Source organism: Oncorhynchus tshawytscha, linkage group LG09 (genome assembly GCF_018296145.1).
Source record: "Oncorhynchus tshawytscha isolate Ot180627B linkage group LG09, Otsh_v2.0, whole genome shotgun sequence".
NCBI classification, from domain to species: domain Eukaryota; kingdom Metazoa; phylum Chordata; class Actinopteri; order Salmoniformes; family Salmonidae; genus Oncorhynchus; species Oncorhynchus tshawytscha.
This window is the reverse complement of record NC_056437.1, coordinates 8439635-8463140: the sequence shown is the minus strand read 5'-3', so window position 1 is coordinate 8463140 and position 23506 is coordinate 8439635. Positions and strand designations below refer to the sequence as shown.

Genomic DNA, 23506 nt, shown 5'->3' with positions numbered 1-23506 from the left:
CGGTCTCTCCACCAGTTGCCCATCTTTTCATGGTGTTTTATCAATAGGACTGTAAAGTTCCCAAATGTAAGGACTCCCGTGGTATTTGCAGAAATCCATACAGGTGTGGCTTTTGGCAAGTGAATGATGACAGGCCCGTGTGGCAAATGATATAGGCCTAATGAAGCTCTGCTTGGCTATATATAGCCCACCGGTCTGTGTAGACGGCGGTCCTGGACAGGACAGATGTTTTTATTAGGTTTTATTTACTGCAGTGTCTACTCATTGTCCAAACGCACAGCTGTTTTCCCACTCGATATTGCTACAGAATTTTCACAAATTCCTTAGTATACAAGACCAGTTTAAAGGTTTGGACACATACTCATTCAAGGGTTTCTCTTTATTTTTTACTCTTTTCTACATTGTAGAATAATTAGTGAAGACATCAAAACTATGAAATAACACATGGAATCATGTACTAGTCAAAGTTAAACAAATCAAAATATATTTTTGAATCTTCCAAGTAGCCAACCTTTGCCTTGACAGCTTTGTCCAGTATTGTATGTCATTCCCAAACACTTTATATGAATTTATGAAAATGACTGAGTGCACGTGTGTCACAAATGTAACAAAAAGAAAAGTGTGGTTCATCCTGGGGGTGTATATGAACAGATTTGAATACATTTTCATGTTTCTAAAATGCTGTCCGTTGCACTTTTTTAAGCAAAAAGTGTGTTTTGTGTGCACTACGTCATCACACACTCATTTTGATCTGCAACAGTTTGGTGGAAACGCACCATTGGAAACACCACTGGTGGGAAAAGGGGCATTTTTTTTCTTTGTGGATTTTAGAATATACAACCTAGCTTGTGACCATGTATAGCACCTTCTTGTGACTGTGACATAGTAGTCTTAGTTTGTGCCTCTCTCTAAATGTAGTGTGGGAAATAACTTGGAATAAAACAAACCAACCCCCTTTTGGAAAGAGAAAATGACTCTCACTCACACCCTCTTTCTCTCCTTTTGCTTTTTTTCACTCTCGTGCAGTTTCTTTCTTGCCTTCTCTCTTTTTAATTTCTCTCTCACGCACTTTCTTTTTCTCTCTCATGCCAGCTCTCTCTCGCGTGCCAGCTCTTTCTCTCTCTATCTCTCTATCTCTTTCTCTCTATCTCTTTCTCTCGATCTCTTTCTCTCGATCTCTTTCTCTCGATCTCTTTCTCTCGATCTCTTTCTCTCTCTATCTCTTTCTCTCTCTATCTCTTTCTCTCTCTATCTCTTTCTCTCTCTATCTCTTTCTCTCTCTATCTCTTTCTCTTTCTTTCTCTCTCTCTTTCTCTCTTTCTCTCTTTCTCTCTCTATCTCTCTCTCTTTCTCTCTTTCTTTCTCTTTCTTTCTCTCTTTCTTTCTCTCTTCTCTCTCTCTTTCTCTCTCTCTTTCTCTCTTTCTCTCTCTCTTTCTCTCTCTCTTTCTCTCTCTTCTCTCTCTCTCTCTCTCTTTCTTTCTCTCTCTTTCTCTCTTTCTTTCTCTCTTTCTTTCTCTCTCTTTCTCTCTCTCTCTTTCTTTCTCTCTTTCTCTCTCTTTCTCTTTCTCTCTCTTTCTCTCTCTCTTTCTCTCTCTCTTTCTCTCTCTTTCTTTCTCTTTCTCTCTTTCTCTCTCTCTCTTTCTCTCTCTCTCTTTCTCTCTTTCTCTCTCTTTCTCTTTCTCTCTCTCTCTCTTTCTCTCTCTCTCTCTTTCTCTCTCTCTCTCTTTCTCTCTCTTTCTCTCTCTCTTTCTCTTTCTCTCTCAGAATAGGGCCTGCCCTCCATAGCAGCCTCTGTCAGGATAAAAACATTCCACTGTTGGTCTCTGTTGAAATAACAAGAACGCTAAACAATTGGGCCAAGGTCTTCTCCGTGCTACTCACTCTCACCCATTCTGTCGTGTTTTTTTAATGAGTATCGTTATGGGTTGTAACCCACTTTCCCTTTGGTCCTGGATCCATCCCATTGACCAAAGTATTTTAACTTGCATTCTTGCATAAATATGTATTACTATCCCTGCATGCCTATTCATCAACTCTACCGTACTGATCCACTTACCATCCATTAGAATAATTGTGTCCTCATTTGCACCCATTTGGCTGATTTTGTAGATTGTGATGCTGATTCTTAGCTATTTTTTTTCTTCTGCGTTTTGACCAGCGTGGATTGCGTTAGATAAGCTTCAGGATTTAGCAGAGGTTTCTGCAAAACCGATCCATCCCAGCGTGTAATATTCACGACAATCTGTTTTTAGAGCTTTATTTGGTGGTGAGCAGCAACTGGTTTCTTCCTGGGGCATTCATCTATACAGATATAGGGGAAAAACTACAACCCATAACTGATGTAGCCCTGTTACATCAGCATTACAGCAACAGGCAGTAAACCCCACAGACGGTCTGACTCCACATTTCAATTGAAATGTGACGCACACCTATTTAGGTACTAATGGTTTTTGCTTAGTGAAATGTAATCCTTTTAAAACCTGACACTTCCTATACTTCACTTGCATCACATCGCAATGGGATTCAGAGGATTTAAACATACTTTATCGCCCCAGCCTAGCAGCTGGGGTTTATCACACTGTATGCATCCCAAATGAAACCCTATTCCCTATATAGTGCACTACTTTAGACCAGAGCCCTATGGAACCCTATTCCCTATATAGTGCACTACTTTAGACCAGAGCCCTATGGAACCCTATTCCCTATATAGTACACTACTTTAAACCAGAGCCCTATGGAACCCTATTCCCTATATAGTGCACTACTTTTGACTAGGGCCCATATGGCACTATGGGGATAGGGTGCCATTGGAGACAGTCACAACGATGAAAAAGGTTTAGTGGAAAGAAGGCATCAAACAACTATTTCTTTATTAGTGGGACTTACATTGAGCTGGATGTATCATTTGTAGAAAGTGACTTTTTGGACCTGAATGCCAAAACATTCAAGAGGTAAAGGTGCTGAAAGTTGAGGCCCTGCCACCATACCGTGAGACATAGAAACATCAATCACTGGAAAAGATAACCGGTGTGAGATTGCTAACATTTTTTAAAAGCTTTACACACAAGGTTGTCAAACTATTTAAAAAAATTATTTCTTATGTTTTAAAATACAAATGTTGACATTTTTTCACAACAAGAAAAATGCTACCGATTTTTAGTCTAGTAAATTCCTCACCAAATACATGTTTATTATGTTGTAGCGAAACCCTACTTTACATCTGAGATGTTTGTTGTGACCAACGTTGGTTCAGTCATAACGTTCTTTTGAATACAGGGTGGGTGATGGGTATTCCCATTCAAGTTATTCTCTGATGTGTGGCCCTCCAACCATCTTTATGGTACCATTTTTGAAAAGTTAAAATGTCCATTTTATTACATTTGTCAGCCATTTGCATAAAACCATTTTTTTTGTGGCGTCAGCATACAAATACGCAACACTATTACATGCAGTACTGAAAACGTGAAAGTCGCAGATTTACATATTCACGTACTGTATACTGGGGTGGCAGGGTAGCCTAGTGGTTAGAGCGTTGGACTAGTAAGCGAAAGGTTTCATGTTCAAATCCCTGAGCTGACAAGGTACAAATCTGTCGTTCTGCCCCTGAACAGGCAGTTAACCCACTGTTCCTAGGCCGTCATTGAAAATAAGAATTTGTTCTTAACTGACTTGCCTAGTTAAATAAAGGTAAAATTAAATTAAATTCAAAGCCTGCAGCCTACTGTCCCACTGGTCCAGCAGCTCGATGGCTGACGGAACATTCTTATTCTTAACATTGGGCAAAATTTTGTGTGGGGTCCTCTATGATGTGCTTCGCCTTGTCCGTTAATCATAGACACTCTGAACTGCCCCGCACTGCAAACTCAGCCCAAACTGTTCTCCATTTTGGGAATACATTTGTTTTCAGCACTTTTATTTCCATGACTGATCAAAACTAGTTTTCTCATGGCTCTGTCTTGTCTCTCTGCAGCAGACATATGGTGAGCAATGTTTGGAACATCGAATCGCAATAAAATCACAGTATCAAATCCCACATACAGTGGGGAGAACAAGTATTTGATACACTGCCGAATTTGCAGGTTTTCCTACTTACAAAGCATGTAGAGGTCTGTAATTTTTATCATAGGATCACTTCCACTGTGAGAGACTGAATCTAAAACAAAAATCCAGAAAATCACTTTGTATGATTGTTAAGTAATTAATTTGCATTTTATTGCATGACATAAGTATTTGATACATCAGAAAAGAAGAACCTAATATTTGGTACAGAAACCTTTGTTTGCAATTAGAGATCATACATACATGTAGTTTCCTGTAGGCCTTGAAATACATCCACAGGTACACCTCCAATTGACTCAAATGATGTCAATTAGCCTATCAGAAGCTTCTAAAGCCATGACATCATTTTCTGGAATTTTCCAAGCTGTTTAAATTCACAGTCAACTTAGTGTATGTAAACTTCTGACCCACTGGAATTGTGAAACAGTGAAATAATCTGCCTGTAAACAATTGTTGGAAAAATTACTTGTCATGCACAAAGTAGATGTCCTGACTTGCCAAAACTATAGTTTGTTAACAAGAAATTTGTGGAGTGGTTGAAAAACAAGTTTTAATGACTCCAACATAAGAGTATGTAAACTTCTGACTTCAACTGTACATAAGTATTCAAACCCTTTACCCAGTACTTTTGTTGAAGCACCTTTGGCAGCGATTACAGCCTTGAGTCTTGAGTATGAAGCTATAAGCTTGGCACACCTGTATTTGGGGGGGGGGTTCTCCCATTTCTCTCTGCAGATCCCCTCAAGCGCCCTCAGGTTGGGTGGGGAGGGTTGCTGTGCAGCTATATTCAGGTCTCTCTAGGGATGTTCAATCGGGTTCAATTCCGGGCTTTGGCTGGTCCACTCGAGGACATTCAGAGACTTGTCCTGACGCTACTCCTGCGTTGTCTTGGCATGTCTGCTTAGGGTCGTTGTGCTGTTGGAAGATGAACCTTCACCCCAGTCTGAGGTCCTGAGTGCTCTGGAGCAGGTTTTCATCAAGGATCTCTGTACTTTTCTCTGTTCATCTTTGCCTCGATCTTGACTAGTCTCCCAGTCCCTGCTGCTAAAAAAACATCCCCACAAAACATCCCCGATGCTGCCCCCACCATAGGGATGGTGCCAGGTTTCCTCCAGACTTGACGCTTGGCACATCATAGAGTCCATACCCTGACGATATGAAGCTGATTTGAATGTAGACCCTACATTGTTTAGACTTGTTCTCAGGTCTTGCCTCATTTGACTGTATGAATTGAAATCAAAGAGTTTTTTTCCCCCAAGCAGAGCTTTGTTAAGACACGTCTCTAGTGGAACACGTGTTAGTTCTGCAGTTAAATTACTGTAAATGAAGCATGTCTATGATTAGTCCTAACTGCCACCCTATTTAGCACATTACTTATGAGCAATTCCAATAGTAAGGTCAACCTGCGCATGGAAAAACAAAATCCCTTAAATTGAACTATTTTAAAGATTTACCTTGAATGTGTGCATTTACATTTGGCCTTTAAAAAACAAACAAAAACGTTTTATTTTTTAGTACAAGGTAGGATAGAAAGGCTCTATTTTCAGTCAACCAGAATTCACAGCTTTTGACAATGGGTTCACATAGCTTGTTTTGCCCCCCCCCCATCGGTCCCCCTGTGTTTCTGACCAAGTCGAAAGGTTAATGAAACAATAAAGAAATGTTTATCCATTCAGTGCTGTTATAGAATGAACCCTGATTTCGGCAGGCAGTGTCACATGTGTAACGGATGAGGAGGGGTTGTTATTGTTGACTCATTTAGAGTATGATTGAATGCAAACTTTCTGTGCAAAGTTTACTTTCATCAGGAGCGTGTGTGTGTGTGTGATTAGTCTCTTTTGTCAGTACTCGTTCTAAGCGTACAGTATTACGGACAGCTAGTGGGCAATCTTTATCTCTCTGTGTGTGTTGGTGTGTGTGTGTGTGGGTAGGTGTTGTGTGTGTTTGTGTGTGTGTGTGTTGTGTGTGTGTTGGTAGGTGTGTGTTGTGTGTGTGTTGGTAGGTGTGTGTGTGTGTGTGTGTGGGTAGGTGTGTGTGTGTGTGTGTGGTAGGTGTGTGTGTGTGTTGGTAGGTGTGTGTGTGTGGGTAGGTGTGGGTAGATGTGGGTGTGTGTGTGTGGGTGTGTGTGTGTGGGTGTGTGTGTGGGTAGGTGTGTGTGGGTAGGTGTGTGTAGGTGTGTGGGTGTAGGTGTGGGTAGGTGTGGGTAGGTAGGTGTGTGTGTGTGTGTGGGTAGGTGTTGTGTGGGTAGGTGTTGTGTGGGTAGGTGTTGTGTGGGTAGGTGTGTGTGTAGGTGTGGGTAGGTGTAGGTGTGTGTGGGTAGGTGTTGTGTGGGTAGGTGTTGTGTTGTGTGTGTGTGGGTAGGTGTGTGTGGGTAGGTGTGTGTGTGGGTAGGTGTTGTGTGTGTGGGTAGGTGTTGTGTGTGTGGGTAGGTGTAGGTGTTGTGTAGGTGTGGGTGTGTGTGGGTGTGTGTAGGTGTTGTGTGGGTAGGTGTGTGTGTAGGTGTGGGTAGGTGTAGGTGTGGGTGTGTGTAGGTGTTGTGTGTGTAGGTGTGGGTAGGTGTAGGTGTGGGTGTGTGTAGGTGTTGTGTGTGTGGGTAGGTGTTGTGTGGGTAGGTGTGTGTAGGTGTTGTGTAGGTGTGTGTGGGTAGGTGTGTTGGTGGTGTTGTGTGTGTTGGTAGGTGGTGTGTGTGTGTGTGTGTGTGTTGGTAGGTGGTGTGTGTGTGTGGGTGTGTGTGTGTTGTTGTAGGTGGTGTGTGTGTGTGTGTTGGTAGGTGTTGTGTGTGTGTGTGGGTAGGTGTGTGTGTGTGGTGTTGGTAGGTGTTGTGTGTGTGTGGGTGTGTGTGTGTTGGTAGGTGGTGTGTGGGTAGGTGGTGTGTGGGTAGGTGTTGTGTGGGTAGGTGTGTGTGTAGGTGTGGGTAGGTGTAGGTGTGTGTGGGTGTGTGTGTGGGTAGGTGTTGTGTGGGTGTGTTGTGTTGTGTGTGTGTGGGTAGGTGTGTGTGGGTGGGTGGGTGTGTGTGTGTGTGTGTGGGTAGGTGTTGTGTGTGGGTAGGTGTTGTGTGTGTGGGTAGGTGTTGTGTGTGTGTGTAGGTGTAGGTGTTGTGTAGGTGTGGGTGTTGTGTGGGTAGGTGTGTGTGGTGTTGTGTAGGTGTGTGTGGGTAGGTGTGTTGGTAGGTGTTGTGTGTGTTGGTAGGTGGTGTGTGTGTGTGTGTGTTGGTAGGTGGTGTGTGTGTGTGTGTGTGTGTGTGTTGGTAGGTGGTGTGTGTGTGTGTGTGTGTGTGTTTGGTAGGTGGTGTGTGTGTGTGGGTGTGTGTGTGTTGGTAGGTGGTGTGTGTGTGTGTGTTGGTAGGTGGTGTGTGTGTGTGTGTGTGTGTGTGTGTGGGTAGGTGTGTGTGTGTGTGTGTGGTGTGTGGTAGGTGTTGTGTGTGTGTGGGTGTGTGTGTGTTGGTAGGTGGTGTGTGTGTGTGTTGGTAGGTGGTGTGTGTGTGTGTGTTGGTAGGTGTTGTGTGTGTAGGTGTGTGTGTGTGGTGTGTGTGGGTAGGTGTGTGTGGGTAGGTGTGTGTGGGTAGGTGTGTGTGTGTGGGTAGGTGTGTGTGTGGGTAGGTGTGTGTGGGTAGGTGTGTGTGTGTGTGTGTGTGGGTGGTGTTGTGTGTGTGGGTAGGTGTTGTGTGTGTGTGGTGTGGGTAGGTGTGGTGTTGTGTAGGTGTGTGTGGTGTTGTGTGTAGGTGTGTGTGTAGGTGTGGGTAGGTGTGTTGTGTAGGTGTGGGTGTGTGTAGGTGTGGTGTGTGTGTGTGGTGTTGTGTGGGTAGGTGTGTGTGGGTAGGTGTTGTGTGGGTGGTGTGTGTAGGTGTTGTGTAGGTGTGTGTGGGTGGTGTGTTGGTAGGTGTTGTGTGTGTGGTAGGTGTTGTGTGTGTGTGGGTAGGTGTGTGTGTGGTGTTGTGGGTGTGTGTGTGTTGGTAGGTGGTGTGTGTGTGTGTGTGTTGGTAGGTGTTGTGTGTGTGTGGTGTGTGTGTGGGTAGGTGTGTGTGGGTGGTGTTGTGTGTGTGGGTAGGTGTTGTGTGTGTGTGTGTGTGGGTAGGTGTTGTTGTGTAGGTGTGGGTGTGTGTGTGTGTGTAGGTGTTGTGTGGGTAGGTGTGTGTGTAGGTGTGTGTGGGTAGGTGTTGTGTGGGTGGTGTGTGTGTGTGGTGTGTGTGGGTAGGTGTGTGTGGTGTTGTGTGGTGTGTGTGGGTGGTGTTGTGTGTGTTGGTAGGTGGTGTGTGTGTGTGTTGGTAGGTGGTGTGTGTGTGTGTGTGTGTGTGTTGGTAGGTGGTGTGTGTGTGTGTGTGTTGGTAGGTGTTGTGTGTGTGTGTGTGTGTGGGTAGGTGTGTGTGTGTGTGTGTTGGTAGGTGTTGTGTGTGTGTGTGTTGGTAGGTGGGTGTGTGTGTGTGTTGGTAGGTGGGTGTGTGTGTGTGTGTGGGTAGGTGTGTGGGTAGGTGTGTGTGTGTGTGTGTGTGTGGGTAGGTGTGTGTGTGTGTGGTGTTGGTAGGTGTTGTGTGTGTGTGTGTGTGTGTGTTGTGTGTAGGTGTGTGTGTGTGTGTTGGGTGTGTGTGTGGTGTTGGTAGGTGTGTGTGTTGTGTAGGTGTGTGTGTGTGTTGTGTAGGTGTGTGTGTGTGTTGTGTAGGTGTGTGGGTAGGTGTGTGTGTGGGTAGGTGTTGTGTAGGTGTGTGTGTGTGTGTGTTGGTAGGTGTGTGTGTGTGTGTGTGTGTGTGTTGGTAGGTGTTGTGTGTGTGTGTGTGTGTGTTGGTAGGTGTTGTGTGTGTGTGGTAGGTGTGTGTGTGTGTGTGTGTGTGTGTGTGTGTGTGGTAGGTGTGTGTGTGTTGGTAGGTGTTGTGTGTGTGTGGGTAGGTGTGTGTGTGTGTTGGTAGGTGTTGTGTTGTGTGTGTGTGTGTGTTGGTAGGTGTTGTGTGTGTGTTGGTAGGTGTTGTGTGTGTGTGTGTGTTGGTAGGTGTTGTGTGTGTGTGTGGTGTGTGTGTGTAGGTGGTGTGTGTGTGTGTGTTGGTAGGTGGTTTGTGTGTGTGTGTGTGTAGGTAGGTGTTGTGTGTGTGTGTTGGTAGGTGTGTGTGTGTGTGGTGTTGTGTGTGTGTGGTAGGTGTGTGTGTGTGTGGTAGGTGTTGTGTTGTGTGTGTGTGTGTGTTGGTAGGTGTTGTGTGTGTGTGTGTTGGTGGTGTGTGTGTGTGTGTGTGTTGGTAGGTGTTGTGTGTGTGTGGGTAGGTGTGTGTGTGTAGGTGGTGTGTGTGTGTGTGTTGGTAGGTGGTTTGTGTGTGTGTGTGTGTAGGTAGGTGTTGTGTGTGTGTGTTGGTAGGTGTGTGTGTGTGTGTGTTGGTAGGTGTTGTGTGTGTGTTGGTAGGTGTGTGTGTGTAGGTAGGTGTGTGTGTGTGTGTGTGTGTGTGTGTGTGTGTGTGTGTGTGTGTGTGTGTGTGTGTAGGTGTGTGTGTGTGTGTGTGTGTGTGTTGTAGGTGGTGTGTGTGTGTGTGTGTGTGTGTGTGTGTGTGTGTTGGTAGGTGGTGTGTGTGTGTGTGTGTGTGTGTTGGTAGGTGTGTGTGTGTGTGTTGGTAGGTGTGTGTGTGTGTGTGTGTGTGTTGGTAGGTGGTGTGTGTGTGTTGGTAGGTGTGTGTGTGTGGTGTGTGTGGTGTGGTGTGTGTGTGTGTGTGTTGGTAGGTGGTGTGTGTGTGTGTGTGTGTGTTGGTAGGTGGTGTGTGTGTGTGTGTTGGTGGTGTGTGTGTGTGTGTGTGGTGTTGGTAGGTGGTGTGTGTGTGTTGGTAGGTGGTGTGTGTGTGTGTGTGTGTGGGTGTGTGGGTGTGGGTGTGTGTGTGTGTGTGTGTGTGTGTGTGTGTGTGATCTATCTATTCTCCCGTTCTCATATGAACTGTAATCATGTGTTGTTCTGCTAACTGGCGCATTGCATGTGATCACATGGCATAATAAAAAGGTCTATTTATTTATTTTGATCCAGTTTAACTTCCTGAGTAACTACGGGTACCCCCCAGTGACAATATTGGTCTGTGTAGTCTGCCCTGTGCATGCTTGTTAACTGCAACTGGCAAGCCTTAGGTGATTTACAATCTGACAACAAATGTATATTATAATTTAATGTTTTTTTTTTACCATATCACATGACGAAAGGGAAGTTTAGCCCTTCATAGGAAAGACATCAACTTAATGATATATGTCAATATATAGCAGGGATGAGTGAAGAATGAGTCCATCTAGCTCAAATAAACAAGGGAATGAAATGAGTGTCAGTCTCTGAGTCTAGGGTTAGAGGTATACACTTTTTCATGGAAAGATCCTAATGTTTTATAGACTGACTGACCAGGGGAATCCAGGTGAAATCCCTTATTGATGTAACTTGTTAAATCCACTTCAATCAGTGTAAATGAAGGGGAAAGAGGGACTTTTATGCCTTGAGACATGGATCGTGTATTTTCTGTGGTATACTCTGTGTATACAGGCAGTTTGTGTGACTGGTAACCCATTTTAACACGGACTCTGATGCTGTTGAGATGCAATTCTTGATAAGAAACGACCACACGAGATTTGTGTACATCTCGCCAGCCAACATCAGGAGACGTGGAGGAGGCCGTAGGAGGGCAACAACCCAGCAGCAGGACCACTACCTCCGCCTTTGTGCAAAGAGGAGCATTGCCAGAGCCCTGCAAAATGACCACCAGCAGGCCACAAATGTGCATGTCTGCTCAAACGGTCAGAAACAGACTCCATGAGGGTGGTATGAGGGCCCGACGTCCACAGGTGGGGGTTGTGCTTACAGCCCAACACCGTGCAGGACGTTTGGCATTTGCCAGAGAACACCAAGATTGGCAAATTCGCCACTGGCGCCCTCTTTCACAGATGAAAGCAGGTTCACACTGAGCACGTGACAGACGTGACAGAGTCTGGAGACGCCGTGGAGAACGTTCTGCTGCCTGCAACATCCTCCAGCGTGACCGGTTTGGCGGTGGGTCAGTCATGGTGTGGGGTGGCATTTCTTTGGGGGTCGCACAGCCCTCCATGTGCTCGCCAGAGGTGGCCTGACTGCCATTAGGCACCGAGATGAGATCCTCAGACCCCTTGTGAGACCATATGCTGGTGCGGTTGGCCCTGGGTTCCTCCTAATGCAAGACAATGCTAGACCTCATGTGGCTGGAGTGTGTCAGCAGTTCCTGCAAGAGGAAGGCATTGATGCTATGGACTGGCCCGCCCGTTCCCCAGACCTGAATCCAATTGAGCACATCTGGGACATCATGTCTCGCTCCATCCACCAACGCCACGTTGCACCACAGACTGTCCAGGATTTGGCGGATGCTTTAGTCCAGGTCTGGGAGGAGATCCCTCAGGAGACCATCCGCCACATCAGGAGCAGGCGTTGTAGGGATGTCATACAGGCACGTGGAGGCCACACACACTACTGAGCCTAATTTTGACCTGTTTTAAGGACATTACATCAAAGTTGGATCAGCCTGTAGTGTAGTTTTCCACTTTCATTTTGAGTGTGACTCCAAATCCAGACCTCCCATGAGTTGATAAATTTGATTTCCATTGATATTTTTTGTGATTTTGTTGTCAGCACATTCAACTATGTAAAGACAAAAGTATTTAATAAGAATATTTCATTCATTCAGATCTAGGATGTGTTATTTTAGTGTTCCCTTTATTTTTTTGAGCAGTGTGTGTATATATAACATGCATGCATAAATGAGGAACATTTAACGTTATGGATGTGACGTTGTGTAAAATGAGTTTTATATGTATGTGTTTGTGAATGACATATTATATTTTCATCATTGTTGGTATACCCCTGGTATAATGTACATTTTCTGACGCATTTCGACAACTCAGTGACACAATGGTAGAGATTAACTAAGCTGTTCTTGGCCCATTGTCTCAACGTGCGTGGACAAAGTCCAGGAGATGATTTGGATGGACTCCTGGAGAGCATCTTCTGTTTCCAAAAGGCATCAAACTAATCTATGAAAGTGATTCCTACAGTGTTGTGTGTGTCCAGATGTGTATTGCTGCTGAATCTTTCACATCCACGGCCCAAAGATGGTACCGTACCTGAGATAATTGGCCACTTCTTAAAATCTTTCCTTGCTAGAATCAGTTATTTTTTTCAAATACATTTTAAGAAGATCTGAGCTAGCCCTCCTGATGTAAATAAAACATGTGGGATCAAAAGACATTTTATTTCATCTTTATTTAACCAGCTGTGCCAGTTGAACAAGTTCTCATTTACAACTGCGACCTGGCCAAGATAAAGCAAAGCAGTGCGACCAAAAACAATTTACACATTGGATAAACAGTCAATAACAATAGAAAAATCTGTGTACAGAAAAATTAAATTAAATGAGGAGGTAAGGCAATAAATAGGCCATAGTGGCGAAGTAATTACAATTTAGCAATTTACTACCGGAGTGATTATGTGCAGATGAGGAAGTGCAAGTAGAAATACTGGTGTGCTAAAGAGCAGAAAAACAAATATGGGGATGAGGTTGGTAGTTGGTTGGATGGGCTATTAACAGATGGGCTGTGTACAGCTGCAGCGATCGGGAAACTGCTCTGACAGCTGACACTTAAAGTTAATGAGGGAGAAGTCTCTAACTTCAGTGATTTTCTTTTAATTATTTTTTATTTTTTTGCAATTCATTTAAGTCATTGGCAGCAGAGAATTGGAAGGAAAGGCAACCAAAGGAGGTGTTGTCTTTGGGGATGACCAGTGAAATATACCTGCTGGAGCTCGTGCTACGGGTGGGTGTTGCTATGGTGACCAGTGAGCTGAGATCAGGCGGACCCTTACCCAGCAAAGACCCATAGACGACCTGGAGCCAGTGGGTTTGGCAACGAATATGTAGCGAGGACCAGCCAACGAGAGCATACAAGTTGCAGTGGTGGGTAGTATTTCGGGCTTTGGTGACAAAAAGGATGGCATTGTGATAGACTGCATCCAATTTGCTGAGTAGAGTATTGGAGGCTATTTTGTAATGACAGTTTTACGAGGGTATACTTGGCAGCATGAGTGAATCAAATCAAATTCAAATCAAATTTATTTATATAGCCCTTCGTACATCAGCTGATATCTCAAAGTGCTGTACAGAAACCCAGCCTAAAACCCCAAACAGCAAGCAATGCAGGTGTAGAAGCACGGTGGCTAGGAAAAACTCCCTAGAAAGGCCAAAACCTAGGAAGAAACCTAGAGAGGAACCAGGCTATGTGGGGTGGCCAGTCCTCTTCTGGCTGTGCCGGGTGGAGATTATAACAGAACATGGCCAAGATGTTCAAATGTTCATAAATGACCAGCATGGTCGAATAATAATAAGGCAGAACAGTTGAAACTGGAGCAGCAGCACGGCCAGGTGGACTGGGGACAGCAAGGAGTCATCATGTCAGGTAGTCCTGAGGCATGGTCCTAGGGCTCAGGTCCTCCTGTGAAGGAGGCTTTGTTTCGAAGTAGGACGCTGATTCTAGATTTAACTTTGGATTGGAGATGCTTAATGTGAGTCTGGAAGGAGAGTTTAGTCTAGCCAGACACCTAGGTATTTATAGTTGTCCACACGTTCTAAGTCCGAACCATCCAGATTAGTGATGCTAGGCGGGTAGGTGCAGGCAGCGAATTGTTGAAGAGCATGCAATTAGATTTACTAGCATTTAAGAGCAGTTGTAGGCCACTGAAGGAGTGTTGTATAGGGTTGAAGCTTGTTTTGGAGGTTAGTGAAGTGTCCAAAGAAGGGCCAGATGTATACAGAATGGTGTCGTCTGCGTAGAGGTGGATCAAAGAATCACCCGCAGCGAGAGCGACATTGATGTATACAGAGAAGAGTCGGCCCGAGAATTGAACCCTGTGGCACCCCCATAGACTGCCAGAGGTCTGGACAACAGGCCCTTCGATTTGACACACTGAACTCAATCTGAGAAGTAGTTGGTGAACCAGGCGAGGCAGTCATTAGAGAAACCAAGGCTGACAAGTCTTCTGATAAGAATACGGTGATTGTCCCCCCCCAATTTTTTTTTTACTGAATATTTACATGGGATTAAAACAAACACGTCTTACTGCTGCGCCATCTTGGAAACTCAGATTACATGGATTACGACAGCGTCAGTTCCCGGCATCTGTCATAAAACAGTCGTAAGCATCCTTGTAATCTCCCGTACTCGTGCTCCAGGATAGCACAAGGTTTTTGCCCTGGGAACCAATATGTTTCTTACAATAGAACTGCAGATGACGACAGAACTTCAGGCTTTTTGGTCGGGACAGATGGTAGCGTTCACAGGTTCTAAAATCTAAAAGTGTATATAAATCAAACTTTGTAAGGAAACAACTTTACAAAGAACATACAAAAAAGGCTCGTTCCGCATGCTGCCACGTTTTATTTCTCTACTCAATTGCGCTTGTTTACAAATACAGTTTTACATGAAAGAGAAGGTTAACTTTGCCCCAGACAATCGCTCTGAGATCGACTTCAGTTTCAGTCATGGGATTGTTGTTGTTTTAGCCCCTGCTAATGTTCTAATAGATTCAGAATGTATGTGCCACATGGACAGGATACAACCCGGTGTAAAACGGGCACAGCGAAATTCTTACCTTGAAAGCTCTTTCCTTTGTCACTCAAACGCCTTGCTCCAGCCCAACGCTACACCACTCGTGGGTATTAGTGGTTGATGTGGGTTTATAAAGTGACTGGTTGTAGGATATACACGGAGTGGACAAAACATTAGGAACACGAGACCAGATTAAAGCTATGATCTCTTATTGATGTCACTTGTTAAATCCACTTCAATTAAAGGATTTAAAAAAAAAATAATAATAATATAAGCCTTGAAACATGAATTTTGTATGTGTTCCATTAAAATGGGCAAGAGAGAATATTTAAGTGACTTTTGAACGATGGTAGTAGGTGCTAGGCGAGCTGGTTTGTGTCAAGAAGTGCCACGCTGTTGAGATTTTCACTCAACAGTTTGTGTATCAAGAATGGTCCACCATCCAAAGAACATCGAGCCAACTTGACACCAACAGTGGAAAGCATTGGAGTCAACATGGGCCAGCATCCCTGTGGAACGGTTTTGACACATTGTAGAGTCCATGCCCTGACGAATTGAGGTTGTTCTGAGGGCAAAATGGAGTGCAACTTATTAGGAACCTGTTCCTAATGTTTTGTGAACTCAGTTTTCAGCCTTGTATGCATGTAAAGTTCCTAGTAGAAGGAATATAATAAATATGGACAGTAATGTACTAATGGTAATATATAAACTCAGATTTTTTTTCTCCCTTTTTCAGGACGCTGTCTTTCAAAGATAATTCGTAAATATCCAAATATATCTTCATTGTAAAGGGTTTTAACACTGTTTCTGACGCTTGTTCAATGAACCATAATCAATTAATGAACATGCACCTGTGGAATGGACAGATGGTAGACAATTAAGGTCACAGTTATGAAAACTTAGCACACTAAAGAGGCCTTACTACTGACACTGAAAAACACCAAAAGAAAGATGCCCAGGGTCCCTGCTCATCTGCATGAATGTGCCTTAGGCATGTTGTATTCGGCGCACGTGACAAATAAAATTTGATTTGATTTACAAGGAGGCTTGCAGATCTGGCCAGGGCAATAAATTGCAATGTCCGTACTGTGAGACGCCTAAGACAGCGCTACAGGGAGACAGGACGGACAGCTGATTGTCCTCGCAGCGGCAGAGAGTGTAACCACACCTGCACAGGATCGGTACATCCGAACATCACCCCTGCGGGACAGGTACGGGATTGGCAACAACTGTCCAAGTTACACCAAGAACGCACAATCCCTCCAATGCTCAGACTGTCCGCAATAGGCTGAGAGAGGCTGGACTGTGTGCTTGTAGGCCTGTTGTAAGGCAGGTCCTCACCAGACATCACCGGCAACAACGTCGCCTATGGGCACAAACCCACCGTCGCTGGACCAGACAGGACTGGCAAAAAGTACTCTTCACTGACGAGTCGCGGTTGCGTCTGAGCAGGGTAATGGTCGGATTCACGTTTATCGTCGAAGGAGTGAGCGTTACACCGAGGCCTGCACTCTGGAGCGGGATCGAGTTAAAGGTGGAGGGTCTGTCATGGTCTGGGGCGGTGTGTCACATCATCGGACTGAGCCTGTTGTCACTGCAGGCAAACTCAATGCTGTGCGTTACAGGGAAGACATCCTTCACCCTCATGTGGTAGACTTCCTGCAGGCTCATCCTGACATGACCCTCCAGCATGACAATGCCATCTGCCATACTGGTTGTTATGTGTGTGATTTCCTGCAAGACAGGAATGTCAGTGTTTTGCCAAGGCCAGCGAAGAGCCCGGATCTCAATCCCATTGAGCACTTCTGGGACCTGTTGGATCGGAGGGTGAGGGCTAGGGCCGTTCCCCCACCAGAAATGTCTGGGAACGTGCAGGTGCCTTGGCGGAAGAGTGGGGTAACATCTCACAGCAAGAACTGGCAAACCTGATGCACTGCAGTACTTAATGCCGGTGGCGGCCACACCAGATAATCAATCAAATGTATTTATAAAGCCCTTCTTACATCAGCTGATGTCACAAAGTGCTGTACAGAAACCCAGTCTAAAACCCCAAACGGGTGTAGAAGCATTGACTGTTACTTTTGATATTGCCCCCCCCCCCACCCCCTTTGTTCAGGGACACATTATTCAATTTCTGCTAGTCACATGTCCTGTGGAACTTGTTCAGTTTGTCTGTTGAATCTTATATGTTACGTTTGCTGAAAAATAAACGCAATTGACAGTGAGAGGACGTAAACTCAGAAAAAAGAAACATGTAAACAGGAGTAATAGTGACCAGTAGCAGGATAAATGGATACTAATGTAAACAGGAGTAATAGTGACCAGTAGAAGGATAAATGGATACTAATGTAAACAGGAGTAATAGTGACCAGTAGAAGGATAAATGGATACTAATGTAAACAGGAGTAATAGTGACTAGTAGAAGGATAAATGGATACTAATGTAAACAGGAGTAATAGTGACCAGTAGAAGGATAAATGGATACTAATGTAAACAGGAGTAATAGTGACCAGTAGAAGGATAAATGGATACTAATGTAAACAGGAGTAATAGTGACCAGTAGAAGGATAAATGGATACTAATGTAAACAGGAGTAATAGTGACCAGTAGAAGGATAAATGGATACTAATGTAAACAGGAGTAATAGTGACCAGTAGAAGGATAAATGGATACTAATGTAAACAGGAGTAATAGTGACCAGTAGAAGGATAAATGGATACTAATGTAAACAGGAGTAATAGTGACCAGTAGAAGGATAAATGGATACTAATGTAAACAGGAGTAATAGTGACTAGTAGCAGAATAAACAACAACTAATGTAATGACACTCAATAATCAATGGCCAGCAGGGTAATGGGGTTATTTAATCAATAATCATTTTAGCAGCAGCGTAGGTTGTCTGAGTGTGTAGAGAGACCTGTCGATGGGCACAGTCAGAGTGGATAGTCTGTAGTAGAACAGTAGTTATCTATTTAACCGTCTAGAAGCTGTGTGAGTCTGTTGGTCCGAGCCTTGATGCACCTGTACCGCCTGCTGGAATGTAGCATGGAGAACAGTCCACGTTTCGGGTCGTTGGAGTCTTTGGTATTTTTTTTGGGGGGGGTGTTTCTCATATATAATAGTCTCCTGTGTTCATGGAGGGAGTTGTTATTCCTCACACTCCCTGGCTTTTATAAGTACGTCAACGGGCCGTTGCGGCGGGCCGTTGCGTCGTGTCGGCGGGCCGTTGCGTCGTGTCGGCGGGCCGTTGCGTCGCGTCGGCGGGCCGTTGCGTCGTGTCGGCGGGCCGTTGCGTCGTGTCGGCGGGCCGTTGCGTCGTGTCGGCGGGCCGTTGCGTCGCGTCGGCGGGCCGCTGCGTCGTGTCGGCGGGCCGTCGTGTCGGCGGGCCGTTGCGTCGTGTCGGCGGGCCGTTGCGTCGTGTCGGCGGGCCGTCGTGTCGGCTGGAGGAGAGCAATATGTGATGGGAGACCTAGCCCGTATTACAGTGCTGGTGTTGTAGTGACATCACATTCTTTATCCTCTTTCTCTCCGCTCCCTTAGCGGTTTTAAAACTCACGTGGAAGAATGAATCACATAACATAAGATCTGTTTACAGGAGATCCCCACTCCCTGGAATTAACACCCCCCTCCCCAATTACAACAAACCACTAAGCTAAAGTATGTTTTAAATGTATTTGTTATTTCTGTCCCTCCGGGATGATGCATGTCCATTTTTTGGTTTTGTTATAATTGCAATATACTGTAAACCACTGTCCCCACTTAGCACGTTTTAATAATAATGTGTGTTTATATTTTCTCCTCCCAGGGACGATGCATGTCTCTCTGGCTGAAGCTCTGGAGGTGCGAGGAGGTCCCCTTCAAGAGGAGGAGGTCTGGGCTGTCCTCAGTCAGAGTGCTGAGAGCCTCCAGGAGCTATTCAGAAGAGGTACGTTGATATAGCACCCGGCACAGCCAGAAGAGGACTGGCCACCCCTCATAGCCTGGTTCCTCTCTAGGTTTCTTCCTAGGTTTTGGCCTTTCTAGGGAGTTTTTCCTAGCCACCGTGCTTCTACACCTGTATTGCTTGCTGTTTTGGGGTTTTAGGCTGTGTTTCTGTACAGCACTTTGAGATATCAGCTGATGTAAGAAGGGCTTTATACATAAATATGATTGATTACAGTAATCACAAGATTCATCAGTTTCAGTAAACCCTGAGACGAGGGTGCTAAGCATAAAGCGAGTCTGACGTTATTCAGTGAAGCTACTGCAGCCACGACATATCGCTAGGTAACCAGAGTTCACTGTGTATACCTTAGGGAGTGAGACTGCTGAGAGCTCTCGTTGTCCAGACACAATCTACTTCTTCCAGCGCTCACCAGAGAGCGATTCAGAGGTGTGTGTTCGTTGTCATCCAGTTCCCCTGGTTTATCTGGTCTGATCGGACGAGTTCAAGACTTTTTTGAATCTTTCTGTCTTTCTCTTGTTCTTTTCTTTCTCTCCATTCTCAGCATAACCATCCTTGTTATGTTAACTGTTGTGTATCGGCCTCCATTTTGTTTTCCTCAAACAAAAAGCCCACAAAATACCCTCTGTATTCTTTTGCCTCTCTTTCTATCTCTCTCTCTATATTTTCATCTCATTTACACATTTCCCAGAAAGTCTATGGTCCTGTTGAGACAGTGACCCAGGATGGTGGTTTATTTAAATAACTCATGATTCTTATCTGCTATATCTCCAATGTCTCCATGGTAACTATATATATTTTTATAAGCAGTGCATTCAAAGTATTCAGACCCATTGACTTTTTCTACATTTCGTTACATTACAGCCATATTAAAAAATGCATGAAAAATGTCAAACTGAAATATAAATCAAATGTACTTGGGTACTATGAAGAGACCCCTGGTGGCATCAACCAATCAAATGTATTTATAAAGTCCTTCTTACATCAGCCGATGTCACAAAGTGCTGTACAGAAACCCAGTCTAAAACCCCAAACAGCAAGCAATGCAGATGTAGAAGCACGGTGGCTAGGAAAAACTCCCTAGAAAGACCAGAACCTAGGAAGAAACCTAGAGAGGAACCAGGCTATGAGGGGTGGCCAGTCCTCTTCTGGCTGTGCTGGGTGGAGAGGAACCAGGCTCTGAGGGGTTGCCAGTCCTCTTCTGGCTGTGCCGGGTGGAGATTATAACAGAACATGGCCAAGATGTTCAAATGTTTATAGATGACCAGCAGGGTCAGATGGTAATGATCACAGTGGTTCTAGAGGATGCAACAGGTCAGCACATCAGGAGTAAATGTCAGTTAGCTTTTCATAGCCGAGCATTCAGAGTTAGACGGCAGGTGCGGTAGAGAGCGAGTCGAAAACAGCAGCTCCGGGACAAGGTAGCAGGTCCGGTGAACAGGTCAGGGTTCCATAGCTGCAGGCAGAACAGTTGAAACCGGAGCAGCAGCACGACCAGGTAAACGTTATATCAAGTCCACATCAGTATTCAGACCCTTTACTCAGTACTTTGCTGCCAAAGGTGCATCAACAATTACAGCCTAGAGTATTTTTGTGTATGACGCTACCAGCTTGGCACACCTGTATTTGGGGAGTTTCTCCCATTCTCCTCTGCAGATCCTCTCAAGCTCTGTCAGGTTGGATGGGGAGTGTCCCTGCACAGCTATTTTCAGGTCTCTCCAGAGATGTTAGATTGGGTTCAAGTCCAGGCTATGCCTGGGCCACTCAAGGACATTCAGAGTCTTGTCCCAAAGCCACTCCTGTGTTGTCTTGGCTGTGTGCTTAGGGTCGTTGTCCTGTTGGAAGGTAAACCTTCACCCCAGTCTGAGGCCCTGAGCGCTTTGGAGCAGGTTTTCATCAAGGATCTCTGTACTATGCTCTGTTAATCTTTGCCTCGATCCTGACGAGTCTCCCAGTCCCTGCCGCTGAAAACATCCCCACAGCATGAAGCTGCCACCACCATGCTTCCCCGTAGGGATGGTGCCAGGTTTCTTCCAGACGTGACGCTTGGCATTCAGGCCAAAGAGTTCAATCTTGGTTTCGTCAAACCAGACAATCGTGTTTCTCATGGTCTGAGTCCTTTAGGTGCCTTTTGGCAAACTCGAAGCGGGCTGTCGTGCCTTTTCCTGAGGAGCAGCTACCGTCTGTACACTCTACCATAAAGGTCTGATTGGTGATCAGATTGGTGATTGGTGGACTGCTGCAGAGATGGTTGTCCTTCTGGGAGGTTCTCCCATCTCCATAGAGAAACTCTGGAGCTCTGTCAGTGACCATCGGGTTCTTGGTCACCTCCCTGACCAAGGCCCTTCTCCCCCGATAACTCTGTTTGGCTGGGCGGCCAGTTACAGGACCATTCATGGTGGTTCCAAACTTCCATTTCAGAATGATGGAGGCCACTGTGTTCTTGAATCTTCAATGCTGCAGAAATGTTTTTGTACTGCTCCTCAGATCTGTGCCTCGACACAATCCTGTCTCGGGGCTCTACGGACAATTCCTTTGACCTCAGCTTGGTTTTTTGCTCTGACATGCACTGTCAACTGTGGGATCCTACATAGACAGCCTTTCCAAATCATGTCCTATCAGTTGAATTTACCACAGGTGGACTCCAATGAAGTTGTAGAAACATCTCAAGGATGATGAATGGAAGCAGGATGCACCTGAGCTCAATTTCGAGTCTCATAGCAAAGAGTCTGAATACTTATGTAAATAAGGTATTTCTGTTATGTATTTTAATACATTTAAAAAAAATTGTAAACATGTTTTCACTTTGTCATTATGGGGTATTGTGATGTCATTATGGGGTATTGTGATGTCATTATGGGGTATTGTGATGTCATTATGGGGTATTGTGATGTCATTATGGGGTATTGTGTGTAGATTGAGGATTAAAAAAAAAAAAAAGCATTTTGGAAAAAGGCTGCAACGTAACAAAATGAGGGGGGGGGGGTCCAGGGGTCTGAATACTATGTGAATACACTGTAAATGTATTGTATAGCATATGTAAGTACAATTTCATCACAATGCATAATACAATTAATTAATTCACCCCCCCACCCCATGTGTTATACACACATACTCGGGGGAAAAAAAGCAATGCATACAATCAGACAAACGATCAACAACAAAAAATGTATTAATGTTAATAAACATTTCACTCATTACTTTATTATTGTTATTATTATTATTATTATTATTATTATTACCATGATTTGGATGTGGGAATGCTAGATGTCTTCTTTTGATGTCAAGTGAAATCTTGTCCAAAGGGATCTAGCTACAGAACAGAAATACAAACACAATTTTAATGCGTTAGTTCATATAAGGAAGTAATTAAATGAATTGGGTCATGAACTAAGGATTTCACATGACTGGGAATATAGATATACATCTGTTGTTCACAGATACCATAGCAAAAAGGTAGGGGCATGGATCAGAAAACCAGTCAGTATCTGGTGTGACCACCATTTGCCTCATGCAGGGTGACACATCTCCTTCGCATAAAGTTGATCAGGCTGTTGATTGTGGAATGTTGTCCCACTCCTCTTCAATGGCTGTGCGAAGTTGCTGGATATTGGCGGGAACTGGATGACGCTCTCATACATGTCATTCCAGAGCATCCCGAACATGCTCAATGGGTGAAATGTCTAGTGGGTATGCAGGCCATGGAAGAACTGGGACATTTTCAGCTTATAGGAGTTGTATACAGATCCTTGCAACATGGGGCTGTGCATTATCATGCTGAAACATGAGGTGATGGTGGCGTGGATGAATGGCACGACAATGGGCCTCAAGATCTCGTCACGGTATCTCTCTGCATTCAAATCGCCATCAATAAAATGCAATTGTGTGTGTTGTTCGTAGTTTATGCCTGCCCCATACCATAACCCCACCGCCACCATGAGGCACTCTGTTCACAACGTTGACATCGGCAAACCGCTTACCCACGTAACACCATTGGTTGAAGCTGGAAGAGTACACTTCTCCAGCATGCCAGTGGCCATCAAAGGTCAACGTTTTCCCACTGACGTCGGGTTACAACGCCAAACTGCAGTCAGGTCAACACCCTGGTGAGGACGACAAGAAATCAGATGCGCTTCCCTGAGAGCATTTCTGACAGTTTTTCATCAGCAGTCTGGGTGGCTGGTCTGACGATCCTGCAGGCGAAGAAGCCGGATGTGGAGGTCCTGGGTTGACGCGGTTACAGTTGTGAGGCCAGTTAGACGTACTGCCAAATTCTCTTAAACTACGTTGGTGGCTTATGGTAGAGAAATTAACATTAAAATCTCTGGCTACATCTCTGGTGGACATTTCTGCAGTCAGCTTGCCAATTGCACGCTCCTTGACTTGAGACATCTGTGGCATTGTGTTGTCTGCCAAAACTGTACATTTTTAGTGGCCTTTTATTGCCCCCAGCACAAGGTGCACCTGTGTAATGATCATGCTGTTTAATCAACTTCTTGATAGGCCACACCTGTCAGGTGGGTGGATCTTCTAGGCAAAGGAGAAATGCTCACTAACAGGGATGTAAAAAAAAAAATTAAAAATCACAGAATTTGAGAGGAATAAGCTTTTTGTACATCAGGAACATTTCTGGGATTTTATTTCAGATCATGAAACATGGGACCAACACTTTACATATTGCGTTTTATATTTTTGTTCAGTGTATATATTTCATTTATCCGCAGTGTTTAAAGTAGGGGGTACGATCTGGTTTCAAGAATGTTAGATATTTTTTTGCTGCAAGCGCATGCGGATCAATAAATTGATTTCATGGATCTAGTTCGCTAGTCCCAAACAGAAACAAGCTAGGCATGAGAGATGTAAATCTGTTAACTTTCTGAATTTGTGTTGATTACTGATTCCTAAATCCATGTCCACAAACGTGATTAATAAGTA

General features: G+C 44.7%; 1 protein-coding gene across 4 annotated transcripts in view; it reads left to right on the top strand.

Moving 5' to 3' along the window:
* The window catches only part of ptpn13 (protein tyrosine phosphatase non-receptor type 13), a 148253-nt gene that overhangs the window by 7013 nt on the left and 117734 nt on the right, over window positions 1-23506 (top strand). For all 4 annotated transcript variants that reach the window (XM_042326447.1, XM_042326448.1, XM_042326446.1 and 1 more), the window contains exon 2: window positions 18434-18553. In XM_042326447.1, coding sequence (XP_042182381.1) covers window positions 18439-18553 — 115 coding nt within the window. In that variant the 5' untranslated portion in view covers window positions 18434-18438. The remainder of the gene's footprint in view (window positions 1-18433; window positions 18554-23506) is intronic.